This window comes from Drosophila novamexicana, unplaced genomic scaffold, assembly GCF_003285875.2.
Source record: "Drosophila novamexicana strain 15010-1031.04,08,12 unplaced genomic scaffold, DnovRS2.1 tig00000770-arrow-pilon, whole genome shotgun sequence".
Taxonomy (NCBI): domain Eukaryota; kingdom Metazoa; phylum Arthropoda; class Insecta; order Diptera; family Drosophilidae; genus Drosophila; species Drosophila novamexicana.
The window spans coordinates 861,265-883,524 of record NW_020824821.1 but is presented as its reverse complement, the minus strand read 5'-3'; the positions used below and the strand labels follow the sequence as shown (position 1 = coordinate 883,524).

Here is a 22,260-nt window from a genome sequence, read left to right as displayed (position 1 = left end):
CGCTCACTCACACAGCCATGCGATTCGTTTTGTTATTGTTGTTATCGCTGCTGCAGCTGCATTTCATTTGTTTATACGCAATTATTTACTATTTTTAACAAAATATTTATGTCGCTTCGTTTCCAGTGGGTCTGTCTAGCTTTGCTTCTGTCTGTCCGCTCGGATTTTCATTTTCCTCTTAGGTGCTGCTGCGCTCTCTCGTGAGACGAAGTGTCGTTTGGTAATTGTTGTTGTTTTTCTATATTTTTTATTCGTCTCTTTGCAAAAAAGTGAAAGTCTTGCGCGTGTTTCAACTGGAACCCAGCTCGCACATGTGCTGCATTTAATGCCTCAGCGCACACTTAATTAAATGCCTTTTTATTTTTCTTCGTTCAGGTAAATAAATTTATTTATATCAGTTGTTTTTATTGTTTGTCACGGGCCACAGTGAGTGAAATGATTTCCACTGCAATGCCGTTTGTTTTACCTGATTGTGTACCACGCAGCGTTGCAGTTTAGCGAAACAGTGTCACCATCAGACGGTTTATACTATCAAACGGTCACACTGTACATATGTGTGATAAGCCGGCTTTATTTATTGGACATTGGCATCAGGGCTTACTTTTATGTATGGTAAAGTCATCGTAGGTAAAATTTTGCAACTCCTCGATTGGGCCAAACACACATTTATCGATGCGGCTGGTGGGACTGCCAGTATATTTCAACCAAATACGCCTGAAAAATAAATTTTAATTCGACCCTTGGTTTTTTTTTTTTATTTGAGCACATACATACATAGCCTCGAAGCTTTTTGGGTAACCCTGAATTAATCCTTTAACTGTGCTGTTCTCAGTATACATGCACCATCCACGAACTCCGAGTTTTTGAGCCCGTCGCAAGGTATACTAAATAAATGATCAACACTTAAAATGAAGTTTTCTTTAAGGAAGAGGTAGTCCTTACATGTCGAAACGAAACGTCTGCAATAAAAATTTTTTTTAATTCTCTTACATCAAATCTACCTACGTTAGCCATGACATACCTTGCACAATTCCAAATATTTCAAATTCACAGCACTGAATAATTAATTTTTGGACGTCGTTGGGCTTTTTAATTACCGAAGTTTGCTGAGCCATTGTTCTTTCCTTTGACTTACAATAAAGCTTTCTTAAATGTGATCTATCCGTCTGGGTTTGGACGCTTTGAGTACCCATTATCAAAAAAAAAAAAAAAAAAAAAAACAAACAAAAAAAAAAACAACACAAATTTTGAAACTTCTTTGAAATCAGTTGATTACGTCTTGGGTATTGTCAAGTTTAATAAATAGAGCAACACTGGCCTGCCTGGTAATCATCTATATGGCTATCGTTAATCGATAATCGCTACGCACTTTGTTTGCGAGACACAACGAGACGCAGTTGGAAATTAATTTCAAAACAAAGTAGACAGAAAACAAAAAAGTACAGCATGACTACGAATACTGTATACGCTGGCGTGCATGTTAAAAACAAACTAAGCGACTTTTATCCCGTCCACAACATTGATATGGAACAGAATGTGGCGTACTTGAAAAAGATCATTGCACAGCAGCTGCAGTTGCAGTTCGATGCCGACGAACTTGGTGTGTATTTTCATATAGTATATACATATATTTGTTTATACGTAGTATAGAAATAATGTCAACTCATTGTGCGCTCACCTATACAGATATATGCTATCTGGGCAAGGTGCTCAGCGACGACTCTAAGCTCTCTAGCACTATGAAACCGAATGCAATCGTCCATTGTTTTCGCAAAATGAAGGGATATACTCCATACGAGCCGCCAGCTCCCAGTGACATTAATACCAAGCACATACAGGAGCTCTTTTCGTTAACCTCGCACCTACAAATCAGCGTCACGTCTCGTTTTAACATATTGCAAAAGATCTTGGCCGAGTATCCGGAATTCCGACGCAATTTGGGCGCACAGGCTCTGATACGCGACTCGGTGCTTTTCAATATGCTGCATGAGCCGGAGGTGGTTCAGAATCTGGTGCGGGACTATCCTATAATATGCGAGGCAGCTTCATTTATAGTCGATACCATACGCAAGGAACTGGCACGCAATAGTTCCGCCACGCAGTGTAAGTCTTATTCGTTGTGAAGATTAAATTGGAGCTGGGTGGGCAAATACGTCAGCCTAGCGTACTCCTAATTGCTTTGCCTTTGTTCATCAATGATCTCATGATCTCTGCTTGCAGTTCAAGAGCAGGCTGCCTCGGAGTCAACGACCTCGTCGGAGGAGGAGAACTCTTTAGGCGCCGGCAGCAGCAGCAGTGGGGGTAGCAGCAGCACTGCAGCTGCCAACATGGCTGCCAATAGACGGGATGAGCTGGCCAATATACGGCAAATAAGTCGCCAGCAGCTGGCCAATGCATTGGCGCGCGTCGACATGAGCTCCTTTAACTCGCTATCAAACATAGCGCAGCGCAATGTGGACGAGGCTCTCAGCGATGAGCGACCACGCTCCAGCACGTCGTCTGCCGCCACTAGCTTGGGTGGAGCTGCCCCTGGAGGTGGTGGAGCTGCTGCTGCCGCGGCCATCTCTTCGGAGCTGTTGCGCAATGAGCTGGCGCGCGCTTTTCAGTCGCTGCAGCAACAGCCAGCTGTGGAGAGCATGGAAGTGGAGTCAACGGTAACGAGTGCAGCGGCCAGTGAGGCGGCTGTTGTGGATGATCCAGAGGATGATGATGACGATGCGGTTGCTGACGATGATAGCGATGTTCTGCCACGTTGCTATCGCCGGCATCGCTTCACCGAGCAGCTGCGCACCATGGCAGCCATGGGCTTTATAAATCACACCCAAAACGTTAACTACTTGACGCTGGCCGATGGCAATGTGGAGCATGCCATTAATCTGCTAATGTTGGGCATGAACTGAACGCGATGCGGAAGCAGCTTAGCACTAAGCACATGTATTTATTATGCTGCTGCGGCGGCGGCTGTCGTCATATAAATATATTCATATATATATATATATATGTATATATGTATAAATACTATATATACTTATGTACATGTAAGCGATTTAGCATTATGTTTTGTAGTTGCGTACCTCAGCATATGCAAACACAATAAGCTCCAAGTACTTATAGAAATAAACAGAAATATCGTTGCATGTAACGTGGGGCGCTTGTATTGGATATGCGCCTCTCTAGCAGCTTGGAGCGCCGGGGCGGCCGACATATCATTATTGAATTGCACTACTTAATTAAATAGTCCAGCGCTTTGTCCTTATTGTTATTAAATTTCAAAAGCGCCGCCGAGATTTTCGTTTCTTCAAATCCGAGATCCATTAGCTCGCCCAGTGGAATGAGATGCTCGATTATCTAATGGAGAGAAAATTGCATTTCGCAATACAATGAAGTATTAGTTCACTTTGCCCGGACTGGGCAAAACTTTCTTTGGAACAGTCAATCAATAAATCAGTCAAGACAAATAGCTAAATATATATATATTGTCAAAGCGTACTCACGCACCTTCTTGTCATCGACGCCACACAGTCTAACCACCTTGGCCACACGCTCCAGCGGAAAGCCCATGCTGCTAATGCGCTGCGCCAGTTTCTGTGCTGGCACAGCCAGCTCCTGGAATATGTTGGCATTGCTCGGCTGATGCTGCTGTGGCAGGGTCAATGCTAACGTCTGCGATTCGTTCTCATTGTGGCTGTGCAGGCGGGTGCGACGCTTTTCCGCCTGTTGCAGCTCCGTTTTCAGTTCGCGCAGTATGTCGGGCACGCTCCGGGACTTGGCGTCAGCGTCCTGCGTGTTCGCTGACAGAAAACTAGTTGGCGGCAGCGGAGGCAATTGGGTGGGCGAGCCATAGCCATGGGCATAGCTATGCTGCAAGTAATTATGATTTGGGTAAAGCTGCTGCTGCTGCTGGCTGGAAAGCTGAGGATAATAGTGCTGATTGTAGACCATGTGCGGATAAACGTGCTGCTGCTGCTGAGTTGGAGTGTTATATAGGGGTGTTGGGTACGTGGCTGGAATGTCTTGGGCATCATCACAGTGTACTAGAAAGTTGACGCTGTTAAGCGTCGCTTTGGTTTCCGCCAGCGTAGTAACAGCCAGCTCCAGTGCCGGCTGCTGCGACTGCTCCTCTTTGTTCTCTGTCTCCCTCTCTGGCTCCGGCGACGGCTCCGGCTCACTTGTTGCCTGGGCCGCTTGCGTCAACTGCGTCTGGTGCAGCACCTGTGCCAGTATGTCCAAGTCGTTAATAGTTTTCATCTCAATGTTATCGAATGGTGTAGAGTTCATATTATACTCGAAATCTGCATAGTTTAGTGAACTGTTCCGTTTATGGTGTGTAACCACTGGTGGCGCTGCTGCAGCGCCACTTAGAATCGTGGGTTGCAGTATATTATGGAAATTGCACGAGTTTATTGACTTTGGTTCGAGTTGTTCACGTGACGCAGCGGCGTTAATTGATGGTGTTTCTGTTACTGCTGCTGCTGCTGCCTTTGTTGTTGTTGGCGATTCCACAGCTAACTGCTCATCATCGTCGCTGTCGGAGGACAACTCTGCTGCACTAGGATATTCAACAGCTCCGAGCATCTCCTTTTGCTTTGCCTCCACCGCACGCTGGCGTTCCTGTTTGCGCTGCTCCTGGCGCATCTGACGCGCCTGATGCTGCTGATGACGCATGCGACGCCAGTGCTGGCATTTGCTGAGCACACTGCGCTCCAGTTGGTAGTCATAGTGATATGCCTGCTCTTCCGCATAGTAGTTGCGTCTATATTGGGCCAAACGGTTCGCAATAGTCGGGGGCAATTGGTAAACTAACGGTGGTGGTTTATATCGTTCGACTATTTTGACGGGGACATCATCCATATTATTTGGCCAGCACTAGACATATGCGCATACACGGTGAATTTTATTAATTATAACCTACGCACTTTTTATTTGTGACTATCCGTGTTTTAGTTGATTTTGCTGTTCTCACTTCTCTTTTGTTTTTGCAAAACGATATTCAGCAAGCAGCAATCGATAAAAGCTTCTTTGTTGGGACATATTGTCCGTTTAAAATATGTGTGCACACTGATCAAGCCTATCGACTATTTCCGTTAGGAGAACCGTAATATAAGGAGATTTTGAATAATAAACTTGAGATTTATTGACTATGAAATTAGTTTAGCTTTTGATAAAACTGCAAGATACTGCTAAAACGGGGGAAAACAATCGTAGCCTAAAGAATGACGGTAACTGTCGATAAATCACATTGCAAAAGTCAACTACTTCGATACCAAAGGCGATAAGTAAATAAATCGCTTGGATAGTGCCTAAATTTCGACAAACGCGTTTCGTTTTGTTATTTTTGTGGAAAAGGCATTTGCAAAATTCTTGAAGGCATTTTGCATATGCGAGGTCAATGAATAATTTTGCTTGATCAGCAGCAAAATGTGCGATGCCGATAACTTAAAGCTGAGCCACCAACAACTGCTGCAGGAAATCAAAACGCTGCTGGCAGCCGGCGCCGAGCCATGCGATACAAATGCCTTGAGACTGAACCAGGAGCTGCAGCGGCAGCTGGAGCAGGTGCGCCGACGTATGCTGGAACTTTTGGAGCTAGTACGTGCTCGCTACAAACGCAACGAGCAGATACTAATACGCCGTCAGAAACCGCGCTCAGCGAACGGCGGCGAAAGCGTTGGCCAGAGCGGCGCAGTTCTGCGCGGCGGAACGTTTCGGTTCAAGGGCAATCTATATTTTCGGGATGTGGACGGACGGAGTTGTCCCAACAATGAGGACTATGAGAGCCGTTGCGGCAGCGAAATGTTTCCCACCGATTTCGATATGCGCTCCAAGCACGTCTGGACGGTGCTGGACAAGAAAAACGTGGTCATGGGTATTAAGCAGCAGGTAAGTAAATGCGCTTCTTGGAGTTGGCAGAAAGTTTAAGTATTTCCCATTTCCCCAACTAACAGCTGGTGGACCATGCTAATTACCAGACCAAGGCAGCAAAAGCCGCGTCCAGCCACGAGCGCAAACGCAGGGGCATCGATCTACACGTACAAACGGTAGCCAGTTTGTTAGATGCCGCCGATAGCAGCTTCAGCATTGATTGGAATCAGATTAGTACACTGGATCTAGAGCATCGTCACTCGTCATACAGCTGTGAGGCCATGTGGTTGGTTTACTTGCAGCCACAGCTTAAACGCGACGAATGGACGACCGAGGAGGACAATGCTCTGCTTTCGGCGGCCAAAGCCCATAAACTGCAAAACTGGCAAGCCATCGCGGCTGCAGTGCATCAACGTTCCGACTATCAGTGCTTTGTGCGCATGCAGACAACTCTGCGCTTTCATATGGAACCAACGAATGCTCTCCGATGGGGGCATGAGGATAATGCACGTTTGCGCGCCGTTGTCGCACAGAATACGGTGAACGGATTGACCGACTGGTCCCAGGTGGTTGAACATTTTCCGGGTAGATCACGATCCACATTAATTGGACGCTATATGTATGTGCTGCATCCCAGCATCAGTCACGGTACGCTCACAAACACAATTGCAAGTTCATCCAATTCATATTTACATCCTTTCCAGCGCCCTTTACGCCCAGTGAGGATCTGATGCTATTCGCAGCCGTTGAGGAATACAATGGCAAATTTAATTGCTTTCCGCGGACACTGTTTCCCAATCGTTCGCTGGCCCAACTGCGCACACGCTATAACAACGTGTTGGCACAGCGCAATAAAACGGATCCTTGGTCCATGGAGGATGACACCAAATTGATGAGCTTCGTTACCGAGCACGGCACCTCACAGTGGGTTAAGTGCGCCAGCCATTTGGGCAATCATACGCGCACCAGCTGCCGCACACGCTTTCTGGTCATCAAGCGGTTTCTCGAGCAGAATCCGCAGGCGACGGTGGCTGACATACCACGTCGAAAAACCCACAAAAAGACTCAAGTAACCGCCGAGAATTGGGCACAACGTTTGCAGGAATGGCAAGCGGATCCAGATTCACTCCTCATCAATCCCACCCAGAAGCCAAAGCCAAAGAAACCCAAACTGGACTCGAACGTCAATGGCAATTGTTTGGTGCCATTGCACGGCATGGATTTACACGTCTACGAGTACTTTAAGTATTCCTATAATCTGCAACTGGATGCGCCGCAGGCGCCAATGCCGTTGCCACGCAACGAACGTAATCTGTTTGTGGTGGCCAATGCGCTGCGCTTTAAGCCACCAGCGGATGCTGTCCTGTTCGTCCAGAGCATTGCACTGACCAAGCAGATGAATCGATGCTATAGCAAAATGTTTCGTCAATTGCCGGCATTGGAGGCAAGTCAATCGGCTGGGCAACCATTGATGCTGCTGCCACCTAACTGGTCCACAATGATGGGCTTTCGTGCCATATGCATCCTATCCGTGCATTGTCGCAATCATGCCAAGATTGCGACCGACCTGAAGCCAGCCATCAGCTATGACGAATCTCAGCCGGCGGTGCAGCTGTTTCGGCAACGTTTACGCACTCTCTTTTATTACACAACGCTTCTCAGTCGCCTGGAGCCGCCATCGTTTGAGCAGCTGCCAGCGGCATTAACGTCAATGCCGCGTCCAATTATAAATTATAGCTGCTCAAAGAGCTCAGTGCCGCCACCGCCGCCGGCGCCGCAGCCAGACAAAGATTTGAGCGGCGTGAGCATTCAGGAATTGGCGCGCAGACAGATTGAGGAATTGGATGGCATAAAGCTGTCGAGGCAGCGTTTGAAAACTGTGTTTAAAGATGAGCTGAACGTTAAACAAGAGCTGAATTTCGATTAGATAAGACAAAAATATTAACATCTTTTTAAATAGCTTTTATAACTTATATCGTTCTTGTGTATATATATCATAATAATAACTAACAATATGTTGCATTCCCAACAAAACCGATAATCGTGTATGGGAGTATCCCTTATAATTTATATACGTACGTATTTTAGATTAGGGTCTTTAGGTACTTCTTACGTTTATAGCAATAAAAGCAATTTCTAATAAATCACGCTATTAGCAGCATTATATATATATATATATATACGTAATATATATATACACATGTGTGTGTGATGGTGTTTATTTATTTATTGGAAGTTGCTAAAGTCCGTTTTCAGCTTGATCGTCGGCTTCTGCGGCTTGGCCAGCAAACCGCTGCGCTGCGCCTCGCTGGCCTTCTGGGCGAGATTAATTGACTGCTGCTGGTTACGAATGGCTGCCTCCAGTTTCTGGCGCAGCTCCGGCTTTTGGCACATCAACGCCTTGAACTCTTGCGGGTATTTGGGTCCGATTTTGAGCAGCCAGTTAAGGGATTGCTCATGCAGCTGGCGCTGGTATTTGGGCAATGTGCGCAACTTGCTTGGCTCGGCCAGGTACCCAATGAGCACCGGCACCAGTAGCGTTAGCATTTGTATATCTGTGAAATGTGCAAAGAAATACAGACATAAGTAGGTTCAAAATTTGCAGACAAGACAATTAACGTTGTATTAGGGTGTGTAAACGCTGTTGCGTGTTTGTTATCGATATCGATAACAGCAACAGTAATTGCATGCAGTGTGCAACGACATTTAAAGCGCAATTATGCAAATTGGCAGCTACAGCTATGAACTACAACGCTTTAATATATTTAACAAATGCATATTTAGGTGCTCAAGCAACGAGAGTGCAAACAAGAAACAGGTGAATGGGCGCATCTATTTACCTTGTAGCAAGTTTCCTAACGATATACAATATATTTTTTTAATTATGTGTGTGTAATGAATGAGTTAAGCAATTGAAAGAGAAGAGACGTAGAGAAAAAGAGCAGAATATAATAATAAAAAAATGGTACTATTTGACGACGCCATGTTTGGTAGCTCTATACAATATTTGGGAACGGACTGTGTGTGTAGCTGAATAGAGGAACGCACTAGTTGCGCTTTTTACAGGTCTGTCCCGAATATTGAACAATGTTAATTTCATATAATATATGTATATATAATTACTATACATTTAAAATGAAACCTTATGATGATGACCTGCTTAAATAAATATTTTTTTAAATTATTTTGTAGTTTTTTGAAACTCGGAGGAACCAGTTTTGAATTTCAGCTAGTTGGGCTGAATATTTTTAACCTATTTATGAACATCTGGAAAGAAACATTCTTCTTAACTTTCCTAATTTGTTAGCTTATCTCCGACATTCTTAAATGTAAATAGTTTTCAAAAATGCTTTGAATGGGCTACTAAAACGATTTTTCTTCCTACTTTCTGGAGTGGAACCGTCAACCTAACCTAAAACCGTTTGTAGACCAATTCGGAACAGACCTGACATTTCGAATAACTGTATATAATTGCCACTTACGATGTTGCGGCTCTGCTAGCTCAATAAGCTGTTCCACGGTCACAATGCTCTCGAGGGTCACCTGTAGCTCCAGTTCGCTGGCCGGCGTCTTGCTTGAGTCGGCATAAAGGGATTCAATGATGCGCGGCGCCAGCGCATGGATGTAGGGAGTGGCCGTCTTTAGGTCCGCCTGTGTGAAAATGGAACGCGTCGTCTCGATGCATTTCAGTTTCACAGATAAGTGCTCCGATTGCAGGCACTGCCGGAAGTGATTGATGCACGGATATTGCAGCGAGGGCGTCGCTACCACGGAGGCGGGCGTATGCAGTATGAATACAGCAATCGCCAGCAACATGGTGACCTCGTCCACCTTGCGCTCCTCATTATCGCCAGCGGTCTTGGTCATGTCAATAATGGTGGCCAGAGCGCTTTGGAGCAACTGCTGCCAATCCTCCTGGGTGGCAGCCTGGTGTGCCCAGCGATGCACACAGACAGAGCGCAGACACTTAAGTGCCGCCTGCACGGCACAGGTGTTGGCCAGTATGCTGCTGTCGATGGCCGACTTGTTGGCTATCTCCCGCATAATGCTCGTCGTCATGTAGAGTATGGTGGGCAGTATGGTCAGGGCGCCACTGGGCGTGCACAGCTCCAGCAGCTGTTCGACGCACTGCAGCCCGCTGGCGACCAGGCGGCCATTGTCATCGCCAAGCACTGAGAAGAAGGAGGCGGCATTCCGGGCATACGCATAGTCCAGCTGTAGGCTGCTCTGCTTGCTGGGATTCAGGCTAGGTATTTGACGCACGAAGAGACACAGACAGACCTCCAGCACGGCATACACATGCGAGCTGCCCGGCTGCATGACGCTACCCTCGCCCAGGTCCAGTTCCAGTTTTTCGCCTTCATTCTGATTTTCATTGGCATTGTCTGCGGACTGTTGTTGGTGTTGGGTGTCGCGTCTTCTTTCTAAATCTTCGCGTGCCGCCTGTATGGTTTGCTTGAGTATCTCCACGCAGAGCAGCTGGACGAGCAGCTCATCGCGTGTGAGTATCTGGCGATGCAGAACGTGACATAGCTCAATGGTCAAGGCACGATCCTTGATCAGCTGCCGGCGCGCCCAATCCGAATCAAAGATGCTATGCAGCGCCCGCAGGCAGCTAACAATGTTCCGGGGCTTATCCGAGCTGCGCATGCTGCACAGCGCCTCCATGCAAATGCCGAAGATCATGTGGAAGCGATCTGCCGAAAGCGAGCCATGGGTGATGTGATTATTATTATTATTCGACTCGTGCGCGGACTCGGGCTGCGTGGTGCACGGTTCCACTTGGCTTTGAGTGTCCACATGCTTGGCGAAGCCTTCGTCGCGCAGCCAGAGCGCAGCTGCATATAGTATGGGCGGCCAGCTGGTCATGTAGTGCGGCTTGGACGAGTTGATGGTGTCTGTGGTGTAGAAGGAGCCGCCATCGCGGGGCAATTGCGATTGAAACTCGACAGGCAGCAGCAGCAGCGCATGATCCTTCATGGCGGCCAGCCAGTGATTGGATAGATTATGCAGCTCCGGCTGCACCAGACCCAACAGGCTCTCGCCTCGATTATCCGTATCCAATTCAAGGCCGGTGACCAGTTCTGTGGCCGCGCCCGCTGGCGAAATGGTCAGCAGCGAAGCGGGCGCCTTGCCGTTGCCCAGCATGGCCACAATGTAGACCTCCGCCCAGGCCTTGAGTATGCTGAGCTTTTCCAGCGTTGCCATCGACTCGTTATACAGCTGAGTGCTGCAGTTCGTCTTCGTATAGAGCTTGTTCAGCGAGCTGACCAGCAGCTGATGGACTCGCCGTAAGTCGCTAATGTCGCGCGCCACACCGGAGCCAATCCAGGCGGAGCACACCTCACAGGCGGCGGCAGTCACATGGGAGGGCGTGTCGGGCGCAAAAGCCGGTCGTAGGGCAGCGCCCACCTGTGCCTGATACTGTTCGAGCAGCAAATGACCCGGAAACTCGGGCTCCGGCACATTGGCAAATCGATCTATGATCTCTTGCAGCGTGCGCAAACCCTCCAGCCGCAGCTGATCCGAGTCCGAAGTGGCGGCCATAAAGGACATGCGTATTAGCTCCGCCAGATGCAGAATGAGATAATCGCCGCTGCGCGACTTGATGAGCTGCTGCTCCTTAGCCTGCAACAGATCGAAATGTAACGCATTGGCCGCCTCGCAGCTGGCGATGATGCGGCGCACACATTGGGCAGCAAAGACACGGGTGGGCCAACGCGGCTGGACGGCCGGATGCGTGGAGGTGTTCTCCTCGGCACGATATTCGGTTACATCGTCGGCATACTCCTCTTCCTCATCGTCATCGTCGTCGGTTTGCGTGGACTCGCCTGTGCCGGATTTGCAGCCGGCATCCCCAGAGCCGCCAGCCAGTGCTCCAGTTTGCTCCTCGCTGGGGGAGCCAGTCTCCACGGCGACGGTCAGCACCTTCTTGCAGAGACTGAGCCAGTTGCTCAGATTATCGGCTGCCAGCATTTGCAGCATAGAAGTCAGCGTATCGTGTATGTTCTTAAGCATCTCCGCGTCTGTTTCCGTGTCCAGCATGGAATAGAGCAGTCCGGGCAGCCCATACTCCGTTATAACCAAATCCGGACACTGCTCCGGCGTTATGGCCAGCGCCAATTCGCATACCTCACGCGCCTCGCGATGCGCCAGCTGACGCAGACAGGCGACGGCCGCTTTGCGTAAAATAAAATAATTACTGGCCAGCATTTTGACAAGGGTCGGGACGAGTGTATCCAGCTGCAGAGATTTGCAGGCAAACAGATGCAGCTGCTGTAGGCAGCCAATGGCCTCGGCTTGCACCAGAGGATCGGCGTGCGCTTGCAGCAGTGCCGCAGCGCATAGAAAAGAGCTGCGCATGGCAATAACGGCTATGTTGTTGCCTTGCAGTTCCGGTCCGACGGTGGTGATCAGTGCGTTGACCACACGGCCCACACACTGATGCACATCCACATGGGCATGCGGCACGCTCAGCAGTAGCTTCAGCGAGAGCGTCAACGTGGCCTCCACGTAGCCGCGGAACATGGGACCGCCGGAATCAGCAATCTGGGCCAGCGCATAGAGCGACCAGACCTGCACCACCGGCGAGGCGCTGTCCTGGCCAAGAGCAAGCAATATCGAGACACTAGTGTTAAGATGCTGTGAGCTGCTCATGCCGCCCACATAGCGATGCAAACAGCCCAGGGCATGCGAGTGTCCGGTGCGTGTTACCACATCCCGGGCCGACTTCAGCTTGTCGAAACTGTTCTGTGCCAGCTCGGCCGTAAAGTGGGAATCGGCAACGACCTGGGCCAAACGGCCGAGTGCTTCGCCGGCGGCGCAGCGTATCGTTGAATTGGTGCTGGTCAGCGAAGCGACTATCAGGCTGGTAGCGCTCTTCTTGACATCCTCCTGGCCAATGGTCGTCTTGCTATCCGTCAGATGCTTCAGCGCGTAGAGCAGCGCGGTAAATATATTCATTTGGATTGCCTCCTGGCGATTGCTCTTCGCCTGCTTTATGCACTCGGCGAAATGGTCGAGCATTTGCAACCGATGCTTGTTGGCCACCTTGGGGAAAATGGTGCCGTACAACGTCACGGACATGTCAATCACGGCCACACCCAGGGGCAAAGGTCCCGGGCATTGTTGCGCCTTGTTAATCAGCTGTATGTTGTTGTTGTTGCTTGAAGTGCTCGCGTTTGAGCTGGCATTGCTGCCGTACTGGGCCGACCAGTTGGGCCGATACAGGCAGCAGGGATCGTGCTCCAGGGCGCCGGAGCCCGCAGCGCTATTCGGCTGAAGCTGAACGGAGAGTGGAATACAAGTTAGTAAATTTTAAAAGCTATAATGAAATATAAGAAACTAACGAGTACAAATTAAATAATTAAAGTAACGAATAAGAAGTCAAGAGTCGAATTAGGGCTGCCTTTGTAATAAGTAAAAGCAGACAACGAGTAAAAAGTTAAATAAGAGTAACGAATAACAAACAACTAGCAGATAAATCGCTGAATAGTAATGAGTAAAACACATGCTCGCTGGTAGTCTGTTAACAATGTAAAAAAAACTACTTGCTAATACAATAAAAAAACAGAAATAAACAGCCGTCTTTCATATATCTGCTTTAAATCTAAGATCAAAAGTAACGAGTAAAATTTAAACCACAACGAGTAGGTTAAAAAGTAACGAGTAAAAAGTATAGAGGTTCCACATGAAAACAGCTACTCGCTAATGATTGAAATTATCAACGATCATCTATTTATCTGATTTAAATCGAACAAGTAAGGTATAATGTAGCCAGTAAGCCAATGAAATCAATAGCAAACAACATGTTAATATTTGTAGGAAATGGTAACGAAAAATAATAGCAGAACAACGAATTGTAGATCTACTCGCTTGTTTAGCAGCGAGAGGGTAAAGTAACGAGTTATTCAGCATGCAAACCTAAATCGTCATCTGTTCAGGGGCACAGGGCCAACACTTACATGCTCGCCATCGACTTTGCGATTGGGCTCCATCTGGTTAAACGATTTTGCATATACAGAGTGGGGGAGGTAGAAGATAGATTCGGTTACACATTTAGAAAGCTATTGGAAATTACCCTAGCCTAACCCTAGCTTATTAAAGTATTGGGTTCGCAGCATACCTGATCCTCGATGGTGCGATGGTTGGTCTCCTGAAGCCAAGTGCCCAAAATAATGGAATCATCACCATGGCAAAGCGTACGCAGTAGAGAATTCGTCGTATTGGCCGCATTATCCGACAAGGTAAATTCCGAGACGAGCATGCGCAACAGATGCGTATAGGAAGCCTCCAGAGCAGTGGGCGGCAGCAGGGTCAGCGTCTCAAAGAGACGCAAACGCACCATGGCGGCAGGTGCCTTCAGTTGGGTGCCATAACTCTTGAGTACAGTGGCCAAGCTGGCAGTGAAAAATAAAAAAACACATAACATTGAGATTGAGTAAGAATAACAGTTGACTCACTTGACCAACATGGCGAGTGCGCTTTCGATGGGCGTGAGCAGACGCCGCGTAATGTCCTCGCTGACCAGATCCGGGCAATTGAGCAGAAAACTATGCATAACCGAGAGGGCACCGGCGCGTCCCTCAAGAGTCACCTGCCAGGTGAAAGCATCGCCGCGCGCCTTCTCCGATTCGAGCTCCTTGTTGGAGCGCGGAAAGGAGTTGCGCCAAAGCAGAAGCATGCGTGGCAACAGACCCTTGACCACCGGCGATCCAAGCGTCATGATGGCGCCAATTAACAGCCAGCCGGCCTGGGTGCGATGCAGCGACATGCGGCTATTCTGGGAAGCGGAGCGTAACAGCTCCTCGGCACAATTGAACACCACCTTGCCCTTGGTGTGCGGTATGCCCAGGGGCGAGTGGCGAGCGCTACCCAAAATGGCCGCCAATGCGCAGCTATAGCCCGCAACGGCCTCCGGTGAGGAGCGCATCTGCTCAATGGCATCGATAAAGCGATCGATGAGCGGCGTTATTTGGCTGGGCACCGCAATGCAGAAGCTGCGCAGACACCAGGAGGCGGCCAGACGCGCCGCGGCACACGGATGCACAAGCACCGCGCAAGTGGCATCGATGGCGTTTAGGGATTGATCTGTTAGCAAATTCTGGGCCGTTGTGCCCAGTCCAATAAACAGAGAGCTAAGCTCCTGCAGGGCGCATACCAGCAGGTGCTGACTGAACAGTGTCTCCTGGTTCGAGTCCTTGGCATTCTCCGGATTAAAGTCAATTGAGTTCATTTGTTTGGCCACCAAATGGATGAGCTCCTTGCAGGCGGCGCTTTGCGCCTTCTCACCCAGCATCTTGCCAATGGTGGAGCGCAGTATAAAGTTGATGCACTTGCGCGAATAGACGGCATCCACATGCGAACAAGCCACCTTCGGATTAGCCACCAAATCCAGCACATGGGCAAGGAATGTGCCCAGCTGTCGCTCCAGCCAAACGCTGCCCATGAACTGCACGAATACCACATAGGCGTGGGTTACGCCAACGCGCACCTCACGATTGACGCCGGAGCTGCCCTTGATTATCTCGCCGGTGCCCTTCAGAAAGGAGGCGCCACCACGTAAAAAGCCAGACATAAGTATGCCCAGTGCCTCGTCAAGGGAGACCAGACGCAAGGCGCCACCTTTAGCTGCTTGCAGTGCGGCGGCCGCAGCCTGGGCTTGAGCGGACTTCTTGTTACTCGCCGCCAGCTCGGCCAGCTGCTGTGTGTAGGCGAGCAGTGTGCCCAGCAGCTGGGCAACGGCGCAGCGCACCTCGTAGTTGCTGCCGTCAAAGGCGCGAAAGCACAATGTGCCCAGGTTCTCCAGTTCCGTCTGGTACAGAAACGATGCACTGTAGATCATCTTGAGTATGCAACGGGCGGCGGCCACGCGCACCGCCATTACGCGATCCAACAGGCAATGCTTGGCCGCCTTGTAGATATCCTTGTGCACATTGGCAATGGCGGTGCCCATACCAGCGCTGACCTTCTCCAGCGTGTGCATGATTTCGATCCGTGCCTGCGATTCGGCGTTGCGCAACGTACGTATAAGGATTTGCACGGTGTCCTCGTAGGTGCGACCCATCATGCGTCCGAGCTTCTCGTACATGGACCCCAGCACGCAAATCGCGGCACTGCAATTGAAACAATTGGATGACCGGCTTGGGATTGAATATTTATCACAGCTACTTACAGCTTTGTGGGCAAATAGCTGGGGGAATCATCCTTGTTCTTCAGTATATCGTTACAAGCGTTGACCGTATCAAAAAGCATAAAGGTATCGCCCACAGAGAAGAGTGTCGCGAGTGCGCTGGCTATCAACTTGCGCATGGGCGGACCCGGTGCGCCCTGTATGCGCTCCAAGAGCTGTTGGACAAGCTTCTTCTGTCCCGTCTTGATCTCATGCTTGGGCATGTGTGGCAGCGACTTCTCCAGATAACGTAACCATTCCAGCTCAAAAACTGCGCGCTTATGTTCCGGCAACTGCTTCACTGCCTCCTCGTTGAGCGTCAAATTGTGGGCGAGCTCCATTTCGTCGCGTGCCGATGTCGAGTCTTCTGATGGCATGCCGGCTGCTGCGGTGTCGTCACTGTGTATAAATGATCTGCAATGCGAATGGAATGTTTTTAATTAATTAAAATACACATAGACGCATATAAAATTGTGAGTGTGCACACATGGTGTGGAAATGATGATGATTAGCAGCCGTTGATCTCATTTCAAATGCGTGCTTCTCAAATTCAACAAGAGTTAAGCAACATTGGCGTAACAGTGACTGACAAATATATTGTGACTTATATCGATATCGATAGTTTCTCATCGATTCACATCGATAGAGCTAGAAATCTAATATTTTGTCAGTAGCCAGCTTATGTATGCTAAGTTCACGATAACATGAGATCACGAAATATTCCTTGTGAAATTTAGCTACGTTTTATTTTGATTTTCTTATATCTTGTGTGTGTTAATTATAATCGCGTTTCATCCACTACATTGAGAATAAAATAGAAGACCAAAATTGAACGCAGCGGTTTTTAACATTTTTTGAAGATCTATAATAATATTTTACATTATTCTATGTAGTTATGTGTTTGTGATTTTGTACATTATCGTCCAACATATTTGTGATAAACTCAAAATACAATACTAAACTCATTCGCAGTCAATGACATTTAGAAGTTGCAATCACAATATTGCTCATATAAACTTCCCACTCACTCAAAAATTTTGAAATCTGTGCGATCAATTTTCATTGGCTGCTTATCCATAAATTGCAGCCTTCGATTGCCATTGACCTTGGGCTTGCCAACTGTCATATAAAAAAATCTAAGAAGAAGGTCACACTGGCGGACTAGTCGACAATTGAATATGTTATGCATCACTTAAGCTAAATAAATGCGATGACTCTTGTTAAATATTATATTATACGAACACATAAAGGGAAGCTGTAGAGAAACGCATACAATCACAACTATAGCAATATATGTATATACATATGTATGTACACAACAATGAATGGATAAGTGTGCGCTATCGCCTTGGGCGATAAAAGCAACCGTTGACATACATAGCGCACATCCTACTCAAACTCACACATATGCAGTGTAAATGTGAAAAGTCAAGAGGAGCCAAATTCTAAAGAGGGTGTCGGCCCTAAACAAAGACATGAAACGGCAACCCCTTTGTCTTGTTCTGCACAAAATTATGTGCTCGCCGGTTGTGTGGCAATGGTTATGGCTATAGATATGGCTGCTGCCGCTGCTGCTTGAAGTTGCAACACAATGGGGCTAACGGTTTAAGGACTGCTTTTGTTCGCAAAAAAATCAGAAATCAAAGCCATGCAGAACAATTGGCGACGCCAGGCTCGAGTTACATAAGACGCCTTGCAACTGTAAGTGCCGCCACAAGGTTTGAGGTCATGCGGCTGGCGTCAGTTGAGCGTAAAAGGAAACAAGTAAAACCTGTAAGGTGCAGCAGGAAAAAATAAATACTGAGAAGAAAAAAAACTTAGAACTGCAGCACAGACAATTACAAACTCCCCACACACACAGCCCACCCCAAATTTATCCCGTTTCAGCATGTCCCGTACAGACTGCAGACTTGTGTGTGTGTTATTGTTGTTGGTGGTGGGTTTTGTTTTTATTGTTGTCGGTTGCGGGCAAATTTATTTACCTGCGCGCCTCGTTGATGACTTTGCGCAGAAACTGCGGCGTGCGTGCAAAGTTTAAGTTTTCCATTGTGCAATTTACAACTTTGATTTAAAAAAACTTTCTTTTGGCCAATTATTTTCAGCAGCGGCGCCGTCACCGCTTGCAACTTTCACACAGATCGATAAATTTTGTTCATGCCACAACTATTTGAGTACAAAACTTGTGCATGCATTTATTTTAACTTGCTTTTTTTTCTTTACTACACAGATTGCAAGTGGTTAATGATAATTGGTTGTCTTTTATTGACTGTAAGATAATTGCAAATTTATTTGAATACTTAATGCAAATTAATTGGAAACAACAACGCAACGGTACTTGCTTCGCGCTCCAAATACAAACAGCAACTGGAGCCAAACAGCGGCAGCAGAGAGCGGCATAGCCAACGCCGCTTAGGCATCACAGCGAGAGAGAGAGATAGAGACATATTTGCGAAATGTTATGTGGTGAGAACAAGTGTGTGACGTCACATGCGTTATTTTGAATATGCATTTTCTAAAATTTTTATAGATCTTGGCGAATATATTTATAGAATAAAATGCCGTTTTTAATACCCTGAACCCATTAAAAATGGGTATAAGGGTATATTGTATTTGTGCATAATCCAAATGTATGTAACAGGCCGAAGGAAGCATCTCCGACACCATAAAGTATATACATATATATTCTTAATCAGCACCAATAGCAGAGTCGATCTCGCCATGTCCGTCCGTCTGTCCGTATGTATGAACGCAAGGATCTCAGAACCTATAAGAGCTAGAGACTTGAAATTAGATTTAGATGCTCCTAACTCCTGGGCAGATCGAGTTTGTTTCCGATAATCGATAACTTACTCCGTTTCTAAGCAACCGATAAAAATCGATATCGATTCCTGTTTTTTGGGCAATTTTGGTAAATAATAAGAGCTAGAGTATCCCTTAGTCAGGAGCTCCCGACTAGAACCTCTTGTTTATTGTTACAAATTTGTTGGTACAAGTAAACACTAACAGGGAAGTTGCAACGCTTTAAATTCAGGGGGCTTTGAATATTGAATTTTACTTTATATAAATTCTTGGCGAATTTTTTAATGGAATATATATTTAGTAGTCTTGAGTACTATCATACATTTAGTATTATGTTAAATAATATAAATCCAGACTGCTTTATGTTTGACATTTGTCAATTCATGTTCAGAAATTTAAGACGCCATAAGCGTGCGTAACCTTTTAATTGCGACTAGTTCAGGGCATGGGCGACGCGCGGACTGCTAACAAAAATAAGAGAAAACAAGAGAGCGAAGAGCGCGCCTACGTGCTTCTCTTTTAGAGTGGCTTGTGTACATGCGCGAGTGTGTGAGTGTGGGAAAGATTTATTGATGACGTCGTCACAGCTGTTGGCAGCCGACGTTCGTGCAACAAATTGGTCAGTCGTTATCGATAACTTACATACACTCGAGAACATATTGAAGTTGGTGGGCGGGCTGTCCAAACTGTGTCAATGTGTCAAATGCTCGATTTTAAATGAATATATTATGAATTAAGAATTTATTATGTGCTCGATGAATGTACAAAAACACTTAAGAACTAGGGCAAAAACTGCATGCTGGGTATGTGAACGAGTGCCTTGGACGTGGGGCTATTCGGATTGCCCAGATCTTTAAGAATGCCCTGCACACGGGCCACCACATCGCTGCGCTGTATATCGCCACGGTCCAGCATGCGCTGGAACAGGGTGTGCAACTGCCGCGTGGACGAGGCATTCGACAGCTCGAACAGCTGCTGTAGCAACTCCTCCGAGTAGCCCTCGTATTTGCTCAAATTCGCCGCTTTGGCATCACGCTTGAGCAGATCGTAGACAAGCAGAAAGTCCACATACGGCTTGGTGGGCGGCACACGTTTCTTGCCCGCCGTCGATGTGCTACTCCAGCGATCCATGGCCGACTCAAAATCAAAAGCGGCACGCCCATAATTATCATCATATAGACGCAAGAAGTTATCCAAGGATTCCACATCGTTGGTGAAGTCATCGTGCAGCGTCTCCGTCTGTATATCACGGATCAACGAGAGCGGCAGCCTATCAAAGTCCGCATCATCGTGAATCTCATCGAACAGCGCCTGACCCTCCAGCGGCGCAGGTGACCGCCTGCCTCCAGCTGGTGCATACAGCGCTGGTCCATGTTGCGGCGTTGGCGCTGCTGTCGGTTTTGCCGTGGTTGAGGTCCGTTGCGGCATCTCCCACCAGCTGGGCGGCTGCCACCAGCCGGTGGTGCTGCCCATGGGACGTCGCGTTGTGCTGCTGGGTCTAGCAGCCGCAGCAGCAGTAGCTGGCTTTGGGCTGGTCGGCGGCAGCGGGCTGGTGCTCGCATCCTGCTGACCCTCAGCACTGAACGGCGGCTCAGCCGTGGTGCTGGACAGCGGCTCGTATTGCAGCAGATCGATGTAATAGGCCAGTGCCTGCATGGAAGCGGGCAGATAGCTGTTCAGCAGATTCGCCGGCTGGCCGGGCGACAGCAGACCAAGCAGCAGCAGCAGCCCAAGCTCTAGCCGCAGACATTTTCCCGAAAAATAACGGCGCATTTTTACGAAAGTTTTTTATGCTTTATTTGAGTTTTTTAGTCAGGGGTTTTTCAAGCGATTTGCGCGGCAGAGAGACAGTTTGGTAACTGAAAGTTGGCAAACGACAGCAAGAATCTTCAAGAGAACTAAAGCTGGTTTCACGAATTGGATGCTCAGTTTAAGTTTTTTTTTTCTAATACCCTGTTGCCAAATAAATGACCAAAACGAGTTTGATGCAAGATTCTTGTAGACGTAATAACGTAAAATACAAAGGCTTTCGATATATTTAGGACGCTATTTATGATCATATCAAAATATATATATCCAAAGGTGGGGAAATAATCCAGAAGCTACAGTTTGAATAGAACAGCCTTTTTCTGATGAACTGAACAACACAATGAAACTATTCTAATGGACAGTTTTCTTGGGCGTTTTCTTAATCCTTTGTTGCTAAGGAATTTGCTGCCGTCACATAAAAATTATATGGCAGTAGAAAATTTGGAAACTGGAAAATTTGGGAATTTTTTGAACGAAAATCTTAAAAATTATATTGCAACTCTTTGGATATATCTTCGAAGTAGACATTTACAGGGTATCTTGCTGTCGTTTACTATGTATTTTAATACTTTTTTTTTGTGTGGCAAACTTGTTAAACAGAGGCCAGCGACCGCATTTGTGTTGCGTCAAAAATATGTATTTTTTTTTTGGTAATCGTCGTTGTCCTCACGCTTTGTTCTTGGAAAGAGTGAAAGATTTTTGAGTGTGCGCCATAAACCAGTTTTGGCATGGGCGAAGGCAGCTGTTAAATATTCATAAGCCGCAAACATATAAACCTGAATATCCATATATATATATATATATATATATATATATATATATATATTTTTTTTTGGTTAATCACGAGATTCACACTACTTCAAAGTGCAGTTTGAACTGAACTGCATGGTTGTGAAGCAATTGACAAATGCGCATCCGTTATCGATCAATTTAATCGAGAGCAGGAGCTGCAGCATAAGCAGCTGTTGGCTGGCAAAAAGAGGGCGAGAGAGAGAGAGAGTGAGAGCGAGACAGCGCAAACCTGTTGAGGCGGCCGTCGCACTCTCCTGTTGATGTTTTTGTCTTGTCTAGGCTGTGTTTTCGCTTTCTCAAGCAACAACAACAACTTATACTGGGACAAGGTAAACAGGCCAACATCAGTCAATAACCCGGCAGAACATAACGGTTAAACAAGCTGATAACGAATTATATATAATTAAGCAGAGTATTTTAGCACACTACTGTTATATGGTTCTTAACACTCGTGTGTTTATAAAAAACCTATAATTAATGCTGTCGTGTCGTGTTGTCGCAGTCTCAAATGACAGCGCAGCACCCACACCCGCAGTCGCAACACACGCATACACACGTTGCGTGCATGCACAAATGTTTGCATTGCACTTAATTAATTAGCGAATCGTATTGCAAACTTACCGCTGAACAGTTTGCGTGAACTTTAGTACACTTAAATGGCCACTATCACATGTTTATTGCTTTTATTTGAAACAAATAAGTTGATTTTTCACTGAATTTTATGAAGATACCACTACGCGTTGATATGTGTTTGTGTATGCGTCAAATCGATAACTGGGCCTATGAGTCGTTGCTAGGCACAACGATAGTAGGCACGACATATCGAA

The 22,260-nt window shown here is 47.1% G+C and overlaps 6 protein-coding genes across 11 annotated transcripts; 2 read left to right on the top strand and 4 right to left on the bottom strand.

Moving 5' to 3' along the window:
- Window positions 1–102: 102 nt before the first annotated feature.
- On the bottom strand, window positions 103–1,233 carry LOC115763863 (acylphosphatase-1). Of its 2 annotated transcripts, none has more exons than XM_030706638.1 (4): window positions 1,022–1,233; window positions 943–959; window positions 775–884; window positions 103–714 (listed from the first exon to the last, which is right to left on the bottom strand). In XM_030706638.1, the coding sequence occupies exons 1-4, from the start codon at window positions 1,191–1,193 to the stop codon at window positions 591–593; spliced, it is 423 nt and encodes a 140-aa protein (XP_030562498.1). In that variant the 5' UTR covers window positions 1,194–1,233; the 3' UTR covers window positions 103–590. The 2 variants fall into 2 exon arrangements, with proteins under 2 accessions (XP_030562498.1, XP_030562499.1); XM_030706639.1 differs by having other exon boundaries at window positions 632–714; window positions 771–884.
- Window positions 1,234–1,349: 116 nt separating this feature from the next.
- On the top strand, window positions 1,350–2,917 carry LOC115763859. Its single transcript, XM_030706633.1, has 3 exons — window positions 1,350–1,600; window positions 1,687–2,103; window positions 2,221–2,917. The coding sequence occupies exons 1-3, from the start codon at window positions 1,447–1,449 to the stop codon at window positions 2,898–2,900; spliced, it is 1,251 nt and encodes a 416-aa protein (XP_030562493.1). The 5' UTR covers window positions 1,350–1,446; the 3' UTR covers window positions 2,901–2,917.
- A 289-nt stretch (window positions 2,918–3,206) lies between these two features.
- LOC115763857 (ubiquitin-associated protein 1) lies at window positions 3,207–4,976 on the bottom strand. Its single transcript, XM_030706632.1, has 2 exons — window positions 3,499–4,976; window positions 3,207–3,348 (listed from the first exon to the last, which is right to left on the bottom strand). Exons 1-2 carry the CDS (start codon window positions 4,849–4,851, stop codon window positions 3,223–3,225), a joined length of 1,479 nt encoding a protein of 492 aa, XP_030562492.1. The 5' UTR covers window positions 4,852–4,976; the 3' UTR covers window positions 3,207–3,222.
- A 240-nt stretch (window positions 4,977–5,216) lies between these two features.
- On the top strand, window positions 5,217–7,810 carry LOC115763856 (snRNA-activating protein complex subunit 4). Its single transcript, XM_030706631.1, has 3 exons — window positions 5,217–5,880; window positions 5,946–6,510; window positions 6,567–7,810. The coding sequence occupies exons 1-3, from the start codon at window positions 5,419–5,421 to the stop codon at window positions 7,787–7,789; spliced, it is 2,250 nt and encodes a 749-aa protein (XP_030562491.1). The 5' UTR covers window positions 5,217–5,418; the 3' UTR covers window positions 7,790–7,810.
- LOC115763853 (HEAT repeat-containing protein 5B) lies at window positions 7,810–22,176 on the bottom strand. 5 transcript variants are annotated; one of them, XM_030706627.1, is made up of 8 exons: window positions 22,055–22,176; window positions 16,037–16,447; window positions 14,325–15,977; window positions 13,988–14,261; window positions 13,827–13,859; window positions 9,345–13,146; window positions 8,703–8,717; window positions 7,810–8,417 (listed from the first exon to the last, which is right to left on the bottom strand). In XM_030706627.1, the coding sequence occupies exons 2-8, from the start codon at window positions 16,408–16,410 to the stop codon at window positions 8,089–8,091; spliced, it is 6,480 nt and encodes a 2,159-aa protein (XP_030562487.1). In that variant the 5' UTR covers window positions 16,411–16,447; window positions 22,055–22,176; the 3' UTR covers window positions 7,810–8,088. The 5 variants fall into 5 exon arrangements, with proteins under 5 accessions (XP_030562487.1, XP_030562482.1, XP_030562485.1 ...); XM_030706622.1 differs by lacking the exon at window positions 22,055–22,176 and adding an exon at window positions 18,016–18,355; XM_030706625.1 differs by lacking the exons at window positions 13,827–13,859; window positions 22,055–22,176 and adding an exon at window positions 18,016–18,354.
- On the bottom strand, window positions 19,599–20,782 carry LOC115763860. Its single transcript, XM_030706634.1, has one exon. The coding sequence runs from the start codon at window positions 20,603–20,605 to the stop codon at window positions 19,613–19,615; it is 993 nt and encodes a 330-aa protein (XP_030562494.1). The 5' UTR covers window positions 20,606–20,782; the 3' UTR covers window positions 19,599–19,612.
- Window positions 22,177–22,260: the final 84 nt, after the last annotated feature.

Excerpts from the sequence above, each read along its gene's own strand:
- LOC115763857 (XM_030706632.1), bottom strand. The coding sequence starts at position 4,851 with ATGGATGATGTCCCCGTCAAAATAGTCGAACGATATAAACCACCACCG. Across the intron at positions 3,349-3,498 it reads GTGGCGTCGATGACAAGAAG|ATAATCGAGCATCTCATTCC; the intron begins GTGCGTGAGTAC and ends TCTCTCCATTAG.
- LOC115763863 (XM_030706638.1), bottom strand. The coding sequence starts at position 1,193 with ATGGGTACTCAAAGCGTCCAAACCCAGACGGATAGATCACATTTAAGA. Across the intron at positions 715-774 it reads CCAAAAAGCTTCGAGGCTAT|GCGTATTTGGTTGAAATATA; the intron begins GTATGTATGTGC and ends TTTATTTTTCAG.
- LOC115763860 (XM_030706634.1), bottom strand. The coding sequence starts at position 20,605 with ATGCGCCGTTATTTTTCGGGAAAATGTCTGCGGCTAGAGCTTGGGCTG.
- LOC115763859 (XM_030706633.1), top strand. The coding sequence starts at position 1,447 with ATGACTACGAATACTGTATACGCTGGCGTGCATGTTAAAAACAAACTA. Across the intron at positions 1,601-1,686 it reads GTTCGATGCCGACGAACTTG|ATATATGCTATCTGGGCAAG; the intron begins GTGTGTATTTTC and ends TCACCTATACAG. Across the intron at positions 2,104-2,220 it reads CAATAGTTCCGCCACGCAGT|TTCAAGAGCAGGCTGCCTCG; the intron begins GTAAGTCTTATT and ends CTCTGCTTGCAG.
- LOC115763856 (XM_030706631.1), top strand. The coding sequence starts at position 5,419 with ATGTGCGATGCCGATAACTTAAAGCTGAGCCACCAACAACTGCTGCAG. Across the intron at positions 5,881-5,945 it reads TCATGGGTATTAAGCAGCAG|CTGGTGGACCATGCTAATTA; the intron begins GTAAGTAAATGC and ends CCCAACTAACAG. Across the intron at positions 6,511-6,566 it reads GCATCCCAGCATCAGTCACG|CGCCCTTTACGCCCAGTGAG; the intron begins GTACGCTCACAA and ends CATCCTTTCCAG.
- LOC115763853 (XM_030706622.1), bottom strand. The coding sequence starts at position 18,080 with ATGGAAAACTTAAACTTTGCACGCACGCCGCAGTTTCTGCGCAAAGTC. Across the intron at positions 13,860-13,987 it reads ATCGCACCATCGAGGATCAG|ATGGAGCCCAATCGCAAAGT; the intron begins GTATGCTGCGAA and ends TCGTTTAACCAG. Across the intron at positions 13,147-13,826 it reads GCAAAGTCGATGGCGAGCAT|CTTCAGCCGAATAGCGCTGC; the intron begins GTAAGTGTTGGC and ends CTCTCCGTTCAG.